General features: G+C 45.4%; 1 protein-coding gene across 1 annotated transcript; it reads left to right on the top strand.

Moving 5' to 3' along the window:
- Positions 1 to 4,233: 4,233 nt before the first annotated feature.
- Positions 4,234 to 18,581, top strand: Knstrn (kinetochore localized astrin (SPAG5) binding protein). The gene is made up of 9 exons (XM_051183699.1): positions 4,234 to 4,442; positions 4,544 to 4,635; positions 7,889 to 8,015; positions 8,765 to 8,812; positions 11,450 to 11,555; positions 11,707 to 11,800; positions 13,445 to 13,500; positions 15,835 to 15,909; positions 17,967 to 18,581. Exons 1-9 carry the CDS (start codon positions 4,234 to 4,236, stop codon positions 18,096 to 18,098), a joined length of 939 nt encoding a protein of 312 aa, XP_051039656.1. The 3' UTR covers positions 18,099 to 18,581.
- The last annotated feature ends 217 nt before the right edge of the window (positions 18,582 to 18,798 follow it).

Genomic DNA, 18,798 nt, shown 5'->3' with positions numbered 1-18,798 from the left:
AATGTCAACTATTCCCTTACACTGTGTGAATATATGTCACTGTGATTGGTTTAATAAAGAAGCTGACTGGGCAGTAACTGGACAGGATAAGGTTAGGCAGGAAAACCAGACTAAGAACACTGGGAAAAAGAAGGATGGAGTCAGGGGAGTCACCAGCAAGACACATAGAGGAAACAGGAGGTGCAAGATGAAAGAGAGGTAATGCCACATAGCAGAATACACATTAATAGAAATGGGTTAATTTAAAATCTGAGCCTTTAGCCAAGCATTTATAATTAATAGTAACCCTCTGTGTGGTTATTTGAGAGTGACCGCTGGGATACAGAGAAAGTCTACCTATACTGGAGTGTCACAATTTGATCAAAATATCCCACAACAATCTGGCAACACAGTACTCCAAAAGTGAAGGTAGAGACAGGTGGATTTCTGCAAGTACATTATTAGTCAGGTCTATTAGTGATTCAGGCCAGCCAAGGCTGTATAATGAGGGCTTGTCAAAAGAGGAGAGAGGAGAGGGAGGAGAGAGGGAGGGAGTAAACTTCCTGTCCGGAGTGCCTGCTCCCAGAGGCTGAATAGGAATTATAAATGCTCGGTCAATAGCTCAGGCTTATTACTAACTAGCTCTTACAACTTAAATGAAGCCTTTTCTTCTTTTCTTTCATTCATTCATTCTTTCTTTCTTTTGGTGGTGTTTATTTGTTTGTTTGTTTTGAGACAGAGTCTCTCTGTATTGCTTTGGACCCTGTCCTGTCACTCACTCTGTAGACCAGGCTGGCCTTGAACTCACAGAGATCCGCTTGACTCTGCCTCCTGAGTGCTGGGATTAAAGGTGTGTGCCACCAATGCCCAGCAAAAGAACCCACTTCTTTTCAACTGTAAGTGTACTGCCATGTGGCTTGTGGCTTTGCCTGTCCTCTAGCATGTCTTGCTTCCTGGGTGGCTGGCTGGCATCTCCCTGACTCTGCCCCCCTTTTTCCCATCACTCTCTGTTTGGCTCTCCCACCTAACTTCCTGCCCAGCTACTGGCCTGTTAGCTTCTTATTAACCAATGAGAGGAATACATATTCACAGTGTAGAAAATTGTTCCACAGCATGAGAGAGAGAGGGGTCTGTATATGCTTTCAGTACACATGCAGTTCCCCTCCACATACTTTCAAAAGTTGGTTAAAAGTCATGCATGTAGGACCTGGGGGTATGAAAGGTTGAGTGTGTCTCCAACCTAGCCTCCTACATGACCACTCCATGGAAATATCTTAATGCATTTCAAGTTTTCCATGTTCAAAACAAAACCCTCAATTCCCTTCTCCCATCCTTCCAACTGGCGTCTCCAATTTCTTGGCTTTCAAAGGAGACCATTTTCTGCTCTGGAACAATCTTTTTGTACACTGTAAATATGTATTATCCTCATTGGCTAATAAACAGCCAACCTGTGGCTAGGCAAGATTCTCAGAGCAGAGAGAATGCTGGGAAGAAGAAGGGCAGAGTCAAGAGTCAAGAGCCAGACACAGAGGAAGCAAGAGAAGAATATGCCATACTGAGATAAGATACCATGCCACTTGGTAGAACATAGATAACAGGTTAGTTTAAGATGTAAGGGCTAGCTAGTAATGAGCCTAAGCTATTGGCTGAACATTTATAATTAATGTCTCTGTGTGGTTATTTGGTGTTTTGCCATGGGTGTCAGGTTCCCTGGAATTACAGGCAGCCATGTCGGTGCTGGGAATTGAACCCAAGTCCTTTGGAAGAGCAATCAGTGTTCTTAACCCCTGAGCCATCTCTCAAGCCCCTCTGTGTGGTAATTTAGGAGCTGGCTGGCAGGACAAAAAAGACCCTTGGTTCCAACAAAAAAACTCCACATACAGTTTTCTCCTTTTCTTTCCTTTACCTTTGAGACAGGGTCTCAGTACATAACCAGGACTGGCCTGGAACTCTTTGCCAACCACTTCTGGCCCCAAACTCCTGATTGTTGCAAGATATTTGATCACACTGTGAATCCCAAGATTGTGGTATTTACTGGAAAAACTTGCTTCTAGCTGTTGTGGAACATTCCTTTACACCCTGTGAAGATGTGTTACTGTGAATGGTTTAGTAGAAAGCTAAATGGCCAATAGCTAGGCAGGAGACTAGACAGGACTTCTGGGCAGAGAGCTCTGGGGAGAGAAAAGGCAGAGTCAACAGCCAGATGGGGAGTACAGATTAAAGGTAAATGAGCCATATAAAAGAACATTGACTAAAAGATATGGGCCAGTTTAAGTTGTAAGAGCTAGTTAGAAACAAGCCTAAGCTTTCAGCTGAGTTTTCACAAGTAATAATGTCTCTGTGTTGTTATTGGGCACCTAGCTGTCCCAACAAAAAAATATGTTTACATTAGCTGTGGTGTAGCACATACCTTTAATCCAAAAGCTTTCTGCTTGAGCATTGTAAACAGAACTAAATAAAATCAACCATAGGTCATGAGGTGGAACAAGCAACCAACCTACAGGGGGGGAAAATCCATAGAGAGTAAGAAGAAGTCAGGAGGACAGAGACATCCACCAGAAGTAGAAGGGAAGGACATCCAGTTGGAGTTTTGTTTGAGACAACATGGGAGAAAGCTCTTTCTCTAGGAAGATGGATACCCTAACCCTAACCCTAACCCTCGGGTGCTTTCTCTGCTCTCTGAGCTAGCAGGTTTTCACCCCAGCATCTGGCTTCTGAGTCTTTATTGATAAAATAGAATGATAGAGACTCAGTTAAAAACAACACTTGGCTAGGTGGTGGTGGTGCACACCTTTAATCCCAGCACCAAGGAGGCAGAGGCAAGTGGATTTCTGTAAACTGGAGGCCAGCCTGGTCTACAGAGCAAGTTCCAGGGCAGGTAGGGCTGTTACACAGAGAAGCCCTATCTCGAAAACCAATAAATAAATAAATAAATAAATAAATAAACAACAACAACAAAATCTGATCTCTTGGCTCCACCTTTTCAGAAAACCCTACTGGCTTGTGATACCATAAGGGGCCCCCTTTAATTCTTACCCCCTGTGTGATCTGAACATTTCTCCTATCTTTCAGTTCCATGAAGAGAAAAACTCATTTCTGCCTTAGAACTTTGCACTTCTCAGTGATCATGAGATTAACTAACTCTGATGTTGACCAAACCACACACACTGAAATTGCTGTGGAACAGCCTTTGTACACTGTAAATATGTATTACACTCATTGGTTAATAAAGAGCTGACTGGTTTAGAGCTGGGCAGGAAAAGATGGGGCTAGATAGCCAGACTAGGAGGATGCCGGGAAGAAAGGTAAGGTCTCGAGAGACACCACGAGATGCAAAGCAAGCAGGATGGGAAATATGCAAGTGAGTTAGAAATGTCTAGGGACAGCGCATAGATTCATTGAAATAGGGTAATTGGTTGGAAGAGCGAGTTTAAAATAAGCCTAAGCTAACAACCAAGCATTTATAATGAATTTATAATCAATATTTCTTGAGCAGCTGGCAGGCATAAATATCCACCTACACTGAATCTTATTTATTTAAACAAAATTTTACTGTTCTGTAGCTCTGACTGGCCTGGAGTTCACATGTAGCCCAGGCTGATCTCCAAGACAGAGCAGTTCCCAGAGGCAGCCCTCCCTAGTGATGGTTGTGAACCACCAGGGCCTCAAGCTTCTCAATTTAAACTGTTTTCCCCAATTTTAAACTCTTACTGGCTTTTCTCTCTTATAGCATTTTGTGGTTTTCCTTCATTGTCTTACCATGGATGGTAAATGTGTATTTGCAGTTATGTGCTTAGTGTCTTTCCTAGATTGTGAACTCCAAGATGGCAGAGCTAAAGTCAGTCCTGATATTTGCTTTCCCTAACCCATCCACATAGCTGATGCTCCTTCAATATGTATGTTTTTAACGAAACGACTGAGAATTCTTTGTTTTGTATGAGTAACTTTAATTTCTAATTAAATCCGGATGCCGGTTTGTTAAGTATTTCAGCCCACTGGTGTCCTTCAGGTAGGTTCTGCCATACTTCACCCCGTATCTGGTAGTTTTTATTCAGGTCACCTGTACTCCTGGTAGGATCCTTAACAATCAAAAACAAAGAGGATTGTGACTTGGACGCTAAGAAAGTTCACGTTTCCGCCTCCACCCAGGAATGTGACACAGTGGCTCACTAGCACAATTCAAGCCTGCCAAGTGCATCCCTGACCGGCCGAGACCCGCGGGTTCGGGCAAGCGGCTCGAACCTTCCGTACAGCATGGCGGCTCCCGCGGCCGTATTGCCGGAGAAAGTCTTCCGTACAACAGGGCCGCCTACAGACCCGGAGCCACGCCCCCTCTCGCCCAGCCCCCGGAAGTTTCCTTTTGAAAGCGTGGCGGCAAGCTCTGCCGAAGGCTGGGCGGTTGCTGCGGAGCGTCTTTTGAAAGGGAACGAAGAAGACTGCGGGCAGGAGCGGCTGGAGCTTGGGTTCGGCTCTGCGGGCCCGGGGCTGGGCTGCGTGCGGGCAGACGGGCCGGCTGGCGTGGCATTACCCCGGCGCTGCTAATAATCCAACTTGCACCTTCCAGGGCCCAGCCGAGCCACTTGGCTACGATGGCCAGTGCTAAGACGGCGTGCGACACACAGCCCCACTCGATGCCGAGCGGCGGCCTGACCACAGGTGGGTGTCCACACCGCCACCGGCCGGGGCTCCGTGGACCATACTAGGAGTAAAGGATCGAAATCTGTATGCTGGGGCGGCGTTCGGTTAGCTCTGACGCCTACGTACCTGCTCCTCACCCCAAACCAGGCTGTGTATGCTGATGACGAATTGAGAAAGAGTCCCAGTTCCTACCCCAGACCCCACCCCCTTCTGTTTTTTCCAGTTAGATCCAAATTGTTGGTGGTTGTTTAAGAATAGCTTTTTTGTGTGATGTAGTGGGGGGCTTGGGGGACTCGTTATATAGGCCAGGCTGGCCTCGAACTCGAGATCTTAAGTCTACCTCCTGCGTGCTGGAATTAAAGGCATGTGTCATCAGGCCCGGTGCATGGACTCACTTTTCTTTTTAAACTAGGTTTTCACTATGTAGCTCTGGGTAACATTAACTTTGCCACAGTTCCTGCTTCAGCCCCGGCGTGCTCACTGCCACCACACCTGCCTCTCTAGAACTCTGTTTTAAAGACTTATTTAAATGGGGGGGGGGAGAACAGGATGCTTCTGCATGTAATAATAGGTGCCCAAGTAAGGTCAGGGGACTTGATCCTATACAGCTGGAGTTAAAGGCAGTTGTGGGCCACCTGATAGGGGTCATGGAATCAAACCTCATTGCTCTGGAAGAGTACTTCTCCCTCTAAACTGCTGAGCCATCTCTTCAGCCCTAGAAATCACTTTTTATGCAATTAACCTTTCTATTTCCAAATTAGGGTTGGTTGTCTTGCAGGTGTGAGTTTGTTGTCAGATAAGAGAATCCTCTGAGGAGTAGTGGGGATAGTGGGGAGAAAGCCCCAGGATGCCTTGTTCACATTAACAGGTGCACAGTGGCTCTCCTGAACACAGTCACTATATGTTAAGTAGAGTGAGAGAAGACCCTGTCCTAGCCTGAGTTACTGAGAACCTTGAGAGAAGGGAGGCATGACCAAAACAATTTGTAGTTGCATTTCTGTCCTGGTAGTTTTCTTGTGGTTGAAAGCCATCTGGTGGGCTCTGTAGTGGCTGTACTGCTTAATGTAAAGAATATAGCAGCCGGCCGGCCGGCCAGGTGTTGGTGGTCATGGCTTTAACCCCAGCACTCGGATGGCATAGGCAGGCAGATTTCTGTGAGCCTGGGTCCAGCCTGGTCTACAGAGTACAGGCTCCAAAGCAATACAAAGAAATCCTGTCTCAAAAAACAAAAACAAAACAAAACAAAAAAATATTATAGCATAGAAGATGGCCCTGGCACCCCACAGCTGTTTGCCATTTCAGGACAGCCTTTACCATCACTTTCCAAATCCATATAGCTGGTTGAAGAGCAGTGACAGGCAAGATTGGCCTCTAAGGTAAGATAGGCTTTCCTACCAGGTTTAAAGGGTTAGTCTCTTTGCCATTTTCCTCAAAACATCCTCATCAGCAGAGGCACTGCTTAAGGAGTGGAAGGCAGGATGTGCAGACCTCTCCAGTCTTGTCCCCTCCCTCACAGTGTCCCTGAATAGCTGCCAGTGACAGCCTTCCTAGACAAACCCCAAGTTTTCATCTCCACTTGTAAGACCTGTCCCGATTTAATGATCACAATAACTAAAACAGTTTTAAGATTTTTAGGCAGCCTCCACTCAAAGGAACAATGAAGCTGGGTGTGCTGTACTCTATCATCCCAGCAGTCCAGAGTTCGAGGCGACAGGATGAATGCATATTCCAGGCCAACCTGGTCTATATAGTGAGTTGCAGGCTGGGGCTGTATGGCAAGACCTTTCCAGGAGGGGTTTGAATCAACAAGTTTGATTCAAGTGTTCTTTACGTCAGCCATCCAATTCTCCTGAGTGTCTTCTCTAGAAGACACTCTTGGTTAAGTTCTACTGACTTTTTCCTACAGTGCAGTCCCCTGCTCAGCAGAAAGAGATTGTTGGAGCTGATAGCAGTTATTGAATTAGTTGTTTTTTTTTCCAATTTACTGTGAACTCTTTTACATGGATTAGATATATTATTGCATTTAATACTACTTGAGATAAGACAAGATAGTAGCACAAAATAACTTTTTTTCTAAAAGATACCTCCAAAGAACCCATTTAATATTTGCATAGTGTTATGAATATTAAAACTAGAGTTCTGGTGCCCTGTAAGTTGTACTTACAAACAAATTCGTTAACCTGAGGTATTATATATTTACTTTATTGTGGAGCAAGTTATTTGAATAAAATTTTTATCAAATACAAAGTACCCTGCAATGTGACCCAGCACTTTATATGTCGTTTCTTCAACTTAATTATTTAATTAGTATAGCCATTTTACAGTGAACAAAGTGGGGTTAATATAATCTAGAAAACCCTGAGCTGGAAAGAAGTAGAAAGGCTTGGGGGTAGGGCACGGCAGGTGCTATGTCATGTAAACGCTAGTATAACATGTATGCTAAGTGACATGTATGGTGGGGATGGATGAGTTACCCAGCCTGGCCCAACAGGGAGATGAGCAGGAATGCCAAACAGGAACCTCTTGGGTTTAATAAAGGGCCAACAAAGGAAAAGCGCTGTTGAAGGGCAAGAGCCTGGCACAGGGAAGAGGAGAGAGAATTGTTCACACCAGCAGTGTGTATATATACACCAGAGTATATAGCTGATGTGTTCTATCTCGTCCGCTTACATCCTTTACTAGGCAGCAGGATGTAACGATGTCTCTGAGTGGTTAGGGAGACATTTTGGTGAAACTAGACAACACTTAAGAGAAGATAGCTAGATGTTGTCTTAGGACACTGGGTATGGGAACCTTGAGACGGGTCAGCTCCAGCAGGGTTCTCCTTACTAACTCGGCATTTCCTCTGGCTCTTTGCTTGTATTGACCTCCGTATTCAAATACCTGTAGCCTGTCAGTTGGATATATCATCAGGTACACTAAGCTATGACTTATAATGGATTTTGAAGCTATGTGTGTTAGCGCACACCTGCAATCCTAGCCTTTGGAGACAGAGTCAGGAGTATCACTGAAAGTCACAAGCAGTCTCCACATATCTAGATCAAGGCTACTAGGATATAAAGAATCATATCTCCAAAAAGTAAAAAAGAATCTTAGTTTCTAAAGCCAATTAGCATAGAGTCCTTGTCTTTGGAATCAACCTCAATTCCTTTACTGAATGTGTACAGAATGAAAACAAGGGCTTGTGATAGCTCATAAGGGAGCTCTGTATAGCACAGGGTGGCAGCTGCTAGGGCAAGATGCTGTGATTCACTCTTGTTTTCCCTTCCAGATGCACAAACTCGAGCTACTTCTAAGCTACCTGTTAAGTGCAAAGAAGCTGATGTGTTTAAACATCTTCATCCAGGAGGTTCAGATCCTGATGTTCTAAAAGTCACCAAACCAAGGAGAGAGAATGGGTAAGAGCAGATGTTGGCATCTGGTTGGCATCTTGCTAGAGGTATGGGGAGCTCAGTGCCAGAGTGCTTGCAGTCAGGTTGTTGGTGTGCTTAAGGCCCCTTTCCTTAATAAAAAGCCATCTTCCCACACCAGTTGAAACCAGCATGCATGAGTAGCAAGCTTTCTTATCGAACTATCTCTGGACCGCCAGCCGGTAACTAATAATGACCCAGAGACTTGTTATTTATTATGAAAGCTTGGCCTTAGCTTAGGCTTTTCCCTAACTAGCTCTTATAAATTAATTAGCCCATACTTTTTAAATTCTACCATGTGTCTCAGTTACCTCTTCTTAGTACTATACATCCAACTTGCTCCAAGTCTGCTCGTGAAATTGCAAGCAACGACTCCTACTTCTCTCTGCTTGGAAGTCCTACCCCCTGCCTAGCTATTGGCCACTCAGCTTTTTATTACACCAATCACAGCAATGCATCTTCACATAGTGTACAAATATCCCACAACAAGCATGGACCCTCTGGCCCTCAGCCTGTGCTGTTTACTGTTTACTTTGGTTCTTTTCTCAGAAACTCAAATCTCGTAAACCAGGTGTGGTAGCATACACCTGTAATCCCAGAACTGGAGAGGCTGAGGCAGGAGGATTGGGCGTCCAAACCCTGTTTCCAAACAGTAGTGAAGCCAAGCCCTCTGTTGTACCTCATTCATAGCACCCAGCACTGTGGTTCTCTGATCAGCTTTGATTCTGCTTCTGTAGGCAAGTGAGAGTTGCAGAGCCTGCCAGCAGGAAGAACATCAGGAAGAGGTGAGCATGGGGTAGACTGAGGGTGGAGGCTCAGGTCTGTATACAGATAACATGAGCAAGGGGTAGACTGAGGGTGGAGGCTCAGGTGTGGATACAGATAACATGAGCATGGGGTAGACTGAGGGCGGAGGCTCAGGTGTGGATGCAGATAACAGCAGGGATAGACTGAGGGCGGAGGCTCAAGTCCATACAAATAACATGAGCAAGGGGTAGACTGAGGGTGGAGGCTCAGGTGTGCATACAGATAACATGAGCATGGGGTAGACTGAGGGTGGAGGCTCAGGTGTGGATACAGATAACATGAGCATGGGGTAGACGGAGGGTAGAGGCTCAGGTGTGGATACAGATAACATGAGCATGGGGTAGACTGAGGGTGGAGGCTCAGGTGTGCATACAGATAACATGAGCATGGGGTAGACTGAGGGCAGAGGCTCAATCGGGTGTGGATACAGATAACAGCAGGGATAGACTGAGGGCGGAGGCTCAAGTCTGTATACAAATAACATGAGCAAGGGGTAGACTGAGGGCGGAGGCTCAGGTGTGGATGCAGATAACATGAGCACAGGGTAGACTGAGGGTGGAGGCTCAGGTGTGGATACAGATAACATGAGCATGGGGTAGACTGAGGGCGGAGGCTCAGGTGTGGATGCAGATAACAGTCACATTAGGTTTGCTTGCTGTGTTTAAGTCTTGGGTACCATGCCATATACCTGAATGGAATTTGGGGGGTAAGCTACAACAAGGTGTAAGAACCAGCATTAGGGCAAGGATCAGTGGTACCATCATCTTGACAGGAAACCCCAAGGCTTAAAATTTTATTTTTTAACTTTACTTATTAAACTCTGTGTGTGTGTGTGTGTGTGTGTGCGCGCGCGTGTGCGTGCGTGTGCTCGGCATGCATGAGAGCATGTGCATGCAAATGCAGGTGCCTGCAGAGTATCTGATCCAGATGGAGCTGGAATCATAGGCAGTAGTGAGCTGCCTGATATGAGCTTGGATCTTCTGGAAGAACAGTTCATGCTCTTAACCACTGAACCATTTTGACAGCTCCCCTCTGTTTTTGGGGGTGGTTTCTATCAAAATCTCAATAGTTCGATTTTGCCAGTTGCTGGGGTGGAAGCCTGCTAGTTCAGAGAGGCAGAGAAAGCACCCAGCTGACCCTGCTCCTCCATCGTCCCCGAAATGATCCCTCTTCTATGCCACCTCAAACAAAATTCAAACTTCCCTTCCTGTGCATCTCTCTCTGTCCTCCTGACTCCCTCTTACTCTGTTTTTGTTTTGTTTTGTTTTCTTAATAATCCTATGTTCAGTTTCTGTCAACTGGGTGCTTGCTTCGCCTCATGACCTATGGTTTACTTTATTTAATCCTGTTACAGTGTTCTAGCAGAAAGCTCCTCGATTAAAGGTGTGTGTTAGGGCTGAGCCACACAACTTGAAACAGATTTTTCCAGTAAATTACTGGATCTTGGGGTTTACAGTATAATCAAATATCCTGCAACACCCCTCACCCCAAAACAGCTTCTTGCTAGATGTGTTAGATTATGCCTGTAATAGAAGTACATGGAAAACTAAGGTGGATTGCCACAAGTTCAAGGCCATCCTGAGCTACATTCCAGGCCAACCAGGTGTAGGGTGTGCTGACTAGTTTTATATCAAGTGGGAAGTGGGAGCCTCAACTGAAGAAAATGTCTCCAGACAACAGGGCTTCAGACAAGCCTGTAAGGCCTCTTCTTAATTAGTGATCAATGGAGGAGGGCACACCCATGGTGGATAGAGCTGTCCCTGGGCTGGAGGTCCTGGGTTCTCTAAGAAAGCAGGCAGAGCAAGCCACGTAAGCAGCACCCCTCCATGGCCTGCATCATCAGCTCCTGCCTCCAGGTTCCTGTCCTATTTGGTTTCCTGTTCTGTGATGAACAGTGATCTGCAAGCATAAGCCCCACAAACCCTTTTCTTCCCAAATTGCTTTGGTCATGATGTTTCATCCCAGCAATAGAAACCCTAAGGCATAAGGGGAAACTATTTAAAAATCATACACGCTCCCACACACACAAAGGTTTGTGGCTGGAGAGGTAGCTCAGTGGGTGACAGTACTTGCTGTGTAAGTATGAAGGCCTCAGAATCCCCATACACCATTGTAAAAAGCTGGGCATGGCTATACCTGCCCTTAGCTTCAGAATTAGGAGAGTGAAGCAGGTAGATCCTGGGAATTTGCTTGCTGGTGGTCTAGGTGAGCTTCAGACTTAAGAGATCCTATCTCAAAGAAATGAAGTGGAGAGTAATAGGGAAAGATTCCTAGAGTCCTGCTCTGTCTACTACATATGCATGCACATGTACACAACACACATACACACACACGTTTTTGAAAACTCAGGATCTTCAAACTGAAGGTTTAATATCAAGGATGACAGCTGTTGATTACGTTTGCCACATGCCAGCAGATGTTAAGCACTGTCCATGGATTCTCTGTCTTGTAGCAGTGGTATGAAATGAAGGTATTGTCTTAATTCTAGAAATGAGGAGAAACAGCCTCAGGTTACAGGCCAGTGTCAGGAAGCCAGGATTGGAACCCATTTGAATAACTCATCTGCATGTACTCCAAAACCCTCCACCCCATCCTGTTATTACAATTTATCTTAGCTACAAACCACTGAATAAGCAAAAACCAGAGGAGGAACTAAAGGATAAAAACCAGCTCCTGGAGGCCGTCAACAAGCAGTTACACCAGAAGTTGGCAGAGACTCAGGTATGAAGCTCATCAGCCGTCCCTGGGTGCACTCCTGCTGGGTGGGAGCAAGCAGACCACTGCAGACAGAAAAGAGGCTCCTCCTGCTGTGGTGAGCTCACCCAGAGTCCAAGCAAGAAAGACCTGCCACTTACAGGACGCCTCTCCCTAGGGAGAACTGAAGGACCTGACACAGAAAGTAGAGCTGCTGGAGAAGTTTCAGGATAACTGCTTAGCAATTTTGGAGAGCAAAAGCCTCAGCCCTGGTAAGTGACAGCACACAACTGCCGTCTGAAGCAGCACAGGTGCCCCTCCTGGGGCTATGTTGGCAGCAAGGAGTCTTTGCCTTCATGTCCTTAGGAAACGTCCATTTCTGCCTGACTAATAGGATTTCAGGTGGCTGTAGAGAGTCACGTCTCTCCCTGAGCTGAGTACTGCTTCACTCATTGGGTACCAGCAGGTATGAGCTTGCAAAGAGACCAGAAACATTGTGTTTCTTTCCAGGGCAGATAGAGCTTACAAGGTAGCCTGCTCAGGTGACTAGAGGGAAAATTCTGTCTCATGGTTCCTGACTTGGCTTCTTCACAGTGCCTGGAATAATGTGGCCCCTGCGTAGGGTAGAGCTCAGTGAAAGGGGATGTGGAGGACCTTGGGTTCTATCCCCAGTACCCACCCCCAAGAAGAGAGTTTGTCCAAAGACTGAGATGACCTCAGGCTACACTGAAGAGCCAGAGACTGCCCAGGAAAGGAACTTGGGCCTCTTTGAATTAAGGAATACTGACTCTGTGCTAGAGATGGAACCCAGGGCCTGCCATGTGCCAGCATTTATTACACCCTCTGACCCAGTTGTACGGTCTGTTTGGGGGTATAGGACATTGGGGGGGGATTCTTTTTGTTTGGTTAGTTTTTTTGTTTTTTCAGAACAGGGTTTCTCTGTGTAATAGCCCTGGATATCCTGAAACTTGCTTTTTGTCCAGGCTGGCCTTGAACTCACAGAGATCTACCTGCTTCTGCCTCCCAAGTGCTGGGACTAAAGGTGTGCATCACCAACACCCAGAAGAAAATATTGAATTCCCTGGTACTAGAATAGATTTATGGGGGAGCAAAGTCTTTGAGACAAGGCCTTACTAGATAACCCAAGCTGACCTTGAACATTGACTCTTCCTGCCTCAGTCTCCTAGGTGCTGGAGTTAAAAGGTAGGGAATACGCACCTAGCCCACTATCTTTACTATATGCATACATTTACTGTCTTAGTCACTGCTATATTGCTGTGACAAGACACTGTGGCTAAAGAAAGTATTTAATTGGGGACTTCCTTAGAGTTTGAGAGGCTAAGTCCCATCTTGGAAGGATGATAATATTCAGGCAGGTCCTGGACTAGTAGCTGAGAGCTAGATCATGATCCATAGGCAGAGAGGCAGAGAAAAGAGACTAGACCTGGCATGGGTAACACGCTTCTTCCAACAAGTTCTTGCCTCCTCATCTTTCTCAAATAGTGACACTCTCTGGTGACTAAGCATTCAAAATATGAGCCTGTGGGGGCCATTCCTATTCAAACAACTGCAGTTACCAAAGATAATGCCTTTTAAGGCCTGAAAGAATTTTTAAAGTAGTTTTTTATATTGTAAATAAAATGAAAACTAACATGCATTTCCTCCCAACAAAGTTTCTCCAGGGAGAAGCAGAACAGAATAGACTCTGGCCATTTGCAAACCTAGAGAGACAGCCTTGGAGAAAATACAGCTCTGAGAGCTGCCATGAAAGACATGGTCAGGGGAAAGCTTCCAGAATGGGCATTTGAGGGGCTTCCCTCAAAAATAATGCCTGTACTGTCCATGGAGGCTATTTTCCCTCTGGTTACGGTGTACTTCCCATGTGAGGCTGACTTTGTTGTATCTATCCATTTTAGGCATTGAGACCCTGACATCACAGCGGGAACCTACTACAGATCACACGGACTCCATGGTGAGGGCAAGAGTGTGGATTGGTAGGCCCTCAGCCAGGGCCTAATGTTGATCTCACCAAATAAGAGTAAATACATTACCAAAGTCTTTGGTCAAATTAAGCTTTATTTTCTGTTAGACAGGGCTATCCCCCTAAAGGAGGGTTGGAGAAAATAGCATTGATCATAGGAGACAGTGAAGTTTATACAGCCACCAAAACTGCAAGATTAGGGGACTCTCAAGGGTTGGAGAATTTCCAGAGGAATTTTGGTTGCACAGGACTTGGCTGAACATTTCAAAATTATTTGGCAGAACATCTTATCAGGGTGAAGATCAGGGTATAGGGTGTGGACAGGTCAGAGTACAGAAAATGGGTCAAGGCCTGGTCAAATCCAAATTTTACCAAAAGCAGGAATGAACTTATTTTGATCTTATAACAAGATGATTTTGAATCTTTTTTTGGGGAGTGGGGGTGGGGTTCAAGGGTTTCTCTGTGTAGCTTTGGAGCCTGTCCTGGAACTACCTCTTGTAGACCAGGCTGGTCTCGAACTCACAGAGATCTGCCTGCCTCTGCCTCCCGAGTGCTGGGATTAAAGGTGTGTTCCACTACCGCCTAGCTGACTGCTTTCAATCTTAAAATGGGTCAGACTGATCCATCACCCAGCAGGAGCTAAGATCTGTGTTTTGTGCTCTGAAAATGTAAAGATGCTTGGCTTTGGTTGTTCATGATACTAGATGAGAGAAATGGAGTGTGTACTTGCAGCATATTTACTTGAAAGGTAGTTATATCCTCACAGGTAGGTAGATATAAGTGACTCTGAACTAAAAACATACTAAAACACAGAGTGGGCTGAGGAAAGGGCTCAATGGTAAAGTGCCTGCCATATAAGCAGGAGGCCCCAAGTTCAGATCCTCAGCACCCATGTAAAAGCTGGGTGGTAGAGGGGTGGGACAGGTGGCTCTCTGGCTGCCATTGTCCTGCCAGCCTACCAACTGGTCTCAAAAAAAATAAAGATGGACCTACGAAATGGGCTAGCAGGGAAAGGTGTTTGCTTGCCAAGCCTGATGACCTGAGTTCAGTCCCTGAACTGGCTCCTTCAGTTTGTCCCCTGACCACAACATGGTGGTATGAATTACTCCCACATGTAAATAAATGTTTTTTGACAAATGGAGAGCTGTTGAGGTGGCTCAATAGGTAAAGGTGCTTGCTACAAGCCTCACAACCCAAATTAGATCCCCAGATCCCACATGATGGGAAGAAGAAACCAATTCCCCTAAGTTGCCAACCGGCTTCCACACACATATCACAGTACATGCATGCATGTATTCATAAACATATTAAACGTGTTTTAAAAACTGTTTAAGATGTGGGGGAGGCTGGGCAGATGCCTTAAGATGGCTGGTCAGTGGATTAAGGTCCTTGCAGTACAAATATCACCCTGAGTTTGATTCCTGGAGGGAAAAGTAGATGAAGAGAACCTACTCCACAGAGTCAGTCCACGATCACTACATATATGCTATAGCATGCTCACGCAATCAATAATGAAGATATCTGATGTCAATCTCTGGCCTCAAGCATTTGTAGCTGCATGTGTGTGTATATGCCAAAGGAACACATATATACAACACACACACACACACTCACACACGGAATCTGGGGTGTGGCTCAATGGTGGAGTGCTTACCTAGTATACATGACATTAAGATTGACTCCAACACTTCAGACATACCACACATGCACATGTTTGTACACACAAAAACCTTTGATAGGGAGAACTTGTATAGAGACCGTCTACACTTCTTCAAATGTCTTCCCTATCCCATTGCTGACAACTCATAATGCCAAGGTCTAGCCTGTTTGAATTCCCTAAAGAAAAGTAGTTTATCTGGGCATAAAGACTCCCAAACCTAAGATCGATTGTCATAATGCCAGCCGAGAAAGCCACCTCTGGCTTTTCTCTGAGTCTGTAGGGTTTGCTCCTAAGGTCTGTGCAGCACAGAGCATATTGTGGTAGATAAATTTGATATCTCCAGGAAGGGACCTGTAGTAAAAACCAAGTTTCTTGGGTCTGGACTGTAGATATTGCCTGAATAAATGATGGGATATTGGACATGGGGAATTTTATCTCAGTAGATAAAGGAGTCTATGGTATAGAGGAACAGTTCCTAAGAACAGCATCTATTCAGAATCTGGCTCATTGCTGGGCTGGGTTCCTCAGAGGGGAGCAGTGGAGATCCTGGGCTGGCCTTGAACTCAGAGATCTCCTTCTGTCTCTGCTTCCTGAGTGTGGGATTAAGACTTGTGCCACCACCCCAGGCTCAGCTCTCTCTATATATTCTTTCCTTTCACTTTCAGCTGCTGCTGGAAACTTTACAAGATGAGCTGAAGGCTTTCAATGAAACTGCCAAGAAGCAGATGGCGGAGTTACAGGTAAGGCACCCCACCCAGAGCTGCCACTTTTACTTTAGTTTGTGGATTGGGGGATAGTTCTTCCCTAGTTTTCCTTTTCCTTTTTTTTTTTTTTTTTTTTTTTTTAAGTTAATTTTGCCTAAGTGTATGAATGAGAAACAGCGCCCGTGGAGGTCAGAAGAGGGTGTTGGCTCCCCTGGAATTGGAGTTACAGGCAGCTAAAAGCTGTCGTGTTGGGTCCTGGGAACTGAAGTGAACCTGGGTCCTCTGCAAGAACAGCTATTAACTGTCGAGCCATCTTTCTAGTTCTCCCTCCCTCTCTCCTTCCCTTCCTCCCTCCCTCCCTTCCTTCCTTCCTTGTTTGTTTTGAGATGGGGTTTCTCTGTGTAACAGCCCTGGTTACCCTGGGACTTTATAGACCAGGCTGACCTTGAACTCAGAGATCCACCTGCCTCTGCCTCCCCCATGCTGGGATTAAAGGCGTGCACCACCACCACCTGACTCTTCTCTTTGGATAGAGTATTGCTCTGTAGCCCAGATTGGTCTTGAATTCAGTGTGATTTTCCTACCTTAGCCCCTTAAGTGCTATATTATGGGTGTGAGTCACCATGTCTGGCTCTTTTTTTGTTTTTTTAAACATTTATTTTTACTTGTGAGTATGTGTCAGTGTGAATGTATGCCACGTATGTACAGTACCAGTGGAAGACATGAGAGGGCTTCGGATCCCATGGAACTGGAGTTATAGGCAATGTGAGCTGACTAACATGGATACTAAAAATTGAATTGTCTGGAAGAGCGGGGGTACTTAACTTCAGAGACATCTCCAGTTCCCTCTGCCTTTATAGTATTTATTTATTATGTGTGAGTGTGTGTGTATGTATGTATGTCTGAAAGTATGTGGGTCCATACATGCCACAGGACCTGGGACTCAAACTTCAGGTCCTCAGGCTTGGTGGCAGGCACCTTTACCCACTGAGCTATTTCACCTGTCCCCATGCTTGGCTCCTATTGTTTTTAATAAACTATTGTTAAGCCGTGTGGGGGTGGTGAACACATTTAACCTCAGCACTTGTGAGGCAAAGACCAGCCTGGTCTACAGAGCTAGTTCCAGGACAGCTAGAGCTATTACACAGAGAAACCCCAACTCAAAAAAAACCAAAATGAAAACAAAAGAAAAGCCCATTTTCTAAAAATTTTAGATGTATAGAAAAGTTGCATAGATAATGCAGAAAATCCAGCTCCCCTAAGGATAACAGCTCACAAACCCTTACACATTTGTCACCAGTAAGAAACCAACACTGGTGTGCCATTGTTAACTAAATTCCTGGAGTTTTACTAGATCGGTTTCTGTTTTAGATGCTTTTCCTCCACAATTTTTTCTTTTTATGTTCCTGAGAACTCAGAAATGTTCCCAGGGATAAAGCCTGGGTTGGGGAAGGGCATCTCTACACTTAACAGTGGTCCACACGGCAGGCTCAAAGTTGAGACTATGTGAAATCCATGCTAGAAAGCGTATGTCAAGATGTGAAGAGACCTGAGCAGGACATCCACATTCCAGGGCTAGAGAGGAACAGCTCACAGTTGAGAGTGCCTGCTGCTCCTGTAGCAATCCCATAACTCCATAGCTCCAGCTCTGAGCGTCTGATGCTCTTTTCTCCTCTCTACAGGCATCCAAGGCACGCGCATGCACAGACAGACAGATACACACACACAGAGAGAGAGGGAGAGAGATTAGAAGCCTGGCATGGGGACACACACCTTTTGTCATGGGGCAGTCTAGTTAAGTCTAGTCTACATGGTAAGACTCTGACTTAAAAATAAACTGGGTCTGTGTGATTTTAGATTGCCTGGAGAAACCATGGGGCAGGAGACACAGGATTTCAGCACTCCAGTTTAAATACAGAAGTGAAAAAAATTCCCCAAACCAGCCCAGATAAGATCCAAGATAGGAAATTGAGTGTCTGGCTTGGCTGGTCTTCCTCTCTGCAGCACAGGTGTAACATTCTGGTCAGAGTGCTGTCCTCCTATGAGGCCAGAGTTTTGTTGTGGGTTTTCCTTTGGAATGCCTTCCCTTTCAGGCCTTGAAGGTGAAGTTGAAGTCGAAAGAAGAAGAAAGGGTCCGGTTCCTGGAGCAGCAAACCGTATGTAAGGATCAAGTCAGTGACTTCACAGTAGTGTTGGAGGAAATGGAACAGCTTTTAGAGATGTAATACAAGGGAAGTGGCCAGATGGCTTCTTCCTGGGGTAAAAACTCCCAGAGGAAGTCACTTAGGGTATCCTCAAGGACTAACCATCCCTTATGCGCTGTGGCAGTTAATCTTACTAAGGACAGTTGATGTAGAATGGGGTTCCTCCTTAAGTAGACTGCCCACCTTTAGACTGCTCAGCTCACCTGAGCCTCACCAAGTTGTTCATGGAGGCCTGCAAGAAAGGGACCTGGAAGCTTGACTCCACCACCTGCGCAACAGAGCACCAACCCTCAGAGCCAAGGTGTTAAATCAGCCACCTTGGAGAATCTAGAGGCTGTTATGCAGAAATGTGAGAAGAAAGCCTTCATACAACAGCACATGTACTTGTACAGGAGATGTCACTGAGAACCATGCTGTCCCCTTCTTTGTCCATCTGGTTGAGCTAAATTTATGAACTTGAAATTCTTGAAGTTTTTTGGCTTAATAAATGGGGTGCAACAAATAGCACTTGGAGCTTTATAAATATTACTTTTGAAATAAATACTTATGTGAATCTTAATATTCTGACTAACACTGAGAAATGAAATAGCCTTTTAGCCCAGTGTGGTGGCTCATGTCAATAATCAGAATTTGGGAAGTTGAGGCAGGAGGATTGCCTTGAGTTAGAGACTAGCCAAGGCTTCAGAAATCCTGTCTCAAAAAAGGAAGAAAAAGGAAGAAG

Source organism: Phodopus roborovskii, unplaced genomic scaffold (assembly GCF_943737965.1).
Source record: "Phodopus roborovskii unplaced genomic scaffold, PHOROB, whole genome shotgun sequence".
Lineage (NCBI taxonomy): Eukaryota > Metazoa > Chordata > Mammalia > Rodentia > Cricetidae > Phodopus > Phodopus roborovskii.
The sequence above is the reverse complement of the archived record's forward strand: the minus strand, read 5'-3'. Positions and strand labels throughout refer to the sequence as shown.

Bases quoted from the DNA above. Each gene is read 5' to 3' on its own strand.
- Knstrn (XM_051183699.1), top strand. From the start codon at position 4,234: ATGGCGGCTCCCGCGGCCGTATTGCCGGAGAAAGTCTTCCGTACAACA. The intron at 4,443-4,543 runs GTTCGGCTCTGC...TGCACCTTCCAG, and splicing joins CAGGAGCGGCTGGAGCTTGG to GGCCCAGCCGAGCCACTTGG. The intron at 4,636-7,888 runs GTGGGTGTCCAC...TTTCCCTTCCAG, and splicing joins GAGCGGCGGCCTGACCACAG to ATGCACAAACTCGAGCTACT.